The sequence below is a fragment of the Calidris pugnax genome, unplaced genomic scaffold (assembly GCF_001431845.1).
Source record: "Calidris pugnax isolate Ruff unplaced genomic scaffold, ASM143184v1 scaffold1, whole genome shotgun sequence".
Classification (NCBI taxonomy): domain Eukaryota; kingdom Metazoa; phylum Chordata; class Aves; order Charadriiformes; family Scolopacidae; genus Calidris; species Calidris pugnax.
The window spans coordinates 5,081,818-5,082,805 of record NW_015090800.1 but is presented as its reverse complement, the minus strand read 5'-3'; the positions used below and the strand labels follow the sequence as shown (position 1 = coordinate 5,082,805).

The window sequence follows — 988 nt, the reverse complement described above, 5'->3', positions numbered from 1 at the left end:
GCAGCTCACTTTCTTCTTTCGCAGAGAAAGTGCTGAGCTTTTTCTCTCTGCCCCCCCCTCCCCATCCCGGGTGTCCTCTGTGTTTAAACTCAGGTTACAAACGAGCTGTGTTTCTCCCGCTAGAGCCCTGGAAAAGCCTCGCATCTGGCAGAGCCGTGGAAAAGGGGGAGGCAGCTGACATGAGAAATGCGCCCGGGCTTTGGGGAGCGGGGCCGAACCGAGCCGGGCTGGGCTGAGCTGGGCTGGTGGGGGGAGAGGTGCCGGGCGTTTGGTGGACGGGGGGGCCCTTCTTTCTCCCTCCAGACTCCTCGGGATGTTTTTCTCCTCGGTAGGTCTTTGGCCATGAACCCCATCCAGAGACCTGAGATGTACATCATCGGCGCCCAGCCCGTCTGCAGCCAGCTGCCGGGGCTCTCCCCGGGGCAACGCAAGCTCTGCCAGCTCTACCAGGAGCACATGGTGTTCATCGGGGAAGGGGCCCGCAGTGCCATCAAGGAGTGCCAGTACCAGTTTCGGCAGCGGCGCTGGAACTGCAGCACGGTGGACAACACCTCCGTCTTCGGGCGGGTGATGAAAATAGGTAGGAGCACCCAGCGCCCCGCAGGTTGGCTGCCCCCTTCTTACACACAGGAGTGATGACCCCCCGTTAGCACCCCTCCTAAAGTTGCCTACAAGAAGGCTTTCTCCATCCCCTGGTGTGCTGGTGGCTGCCCGAGCGGGGTGGCAGCGCTGCACCTAAGCCGCAGGGGAGGGGATGGGGGTGACAGGGGACACACTTTCTTTGGGGGGGGACATGGGAAGGTCAGGAAAGAGTGGGGGCTGCTTTTGTTCTGCGTGCTTGTTTGAAGGTAGGGAGGGAAGAAGCTGGAGCCAGGAACAATGGAGCTGTGTTATCATTCCCAGCATCTGGAGTGCCCTCTGACAGGGAATGCAGCCCTGAGATGTGGAAAATATGGGCTCCCTTGGCATGGGATCTTCCCCCCCCCCC

General features: G+C 61.0%; 1 protein-coding gene across 1 annotated transcript in view; it reads left to right on the top strand.

Moving 5' to 3' along the window:
• The first annotated feature begins 327 nt into the window (after positions 1-327).
• WNT5B (wingless-type MMTV integration site family member 5B) overlaps positions 328-988 on the top strand; it is a 16,258-nt gene continuing 15,597 nt past the window's right edge. The window contains exon 1 of the mRNA XM_014937194.1: positions 328-580. Within this exon, the coding sequence (XP_014792680.1) occupies positions 343-580 (238 nt within the window). The 5' untranslated portion in view covers positions 328-342. The remainder of the gene's footprint in view (positions 581-988) is intronic.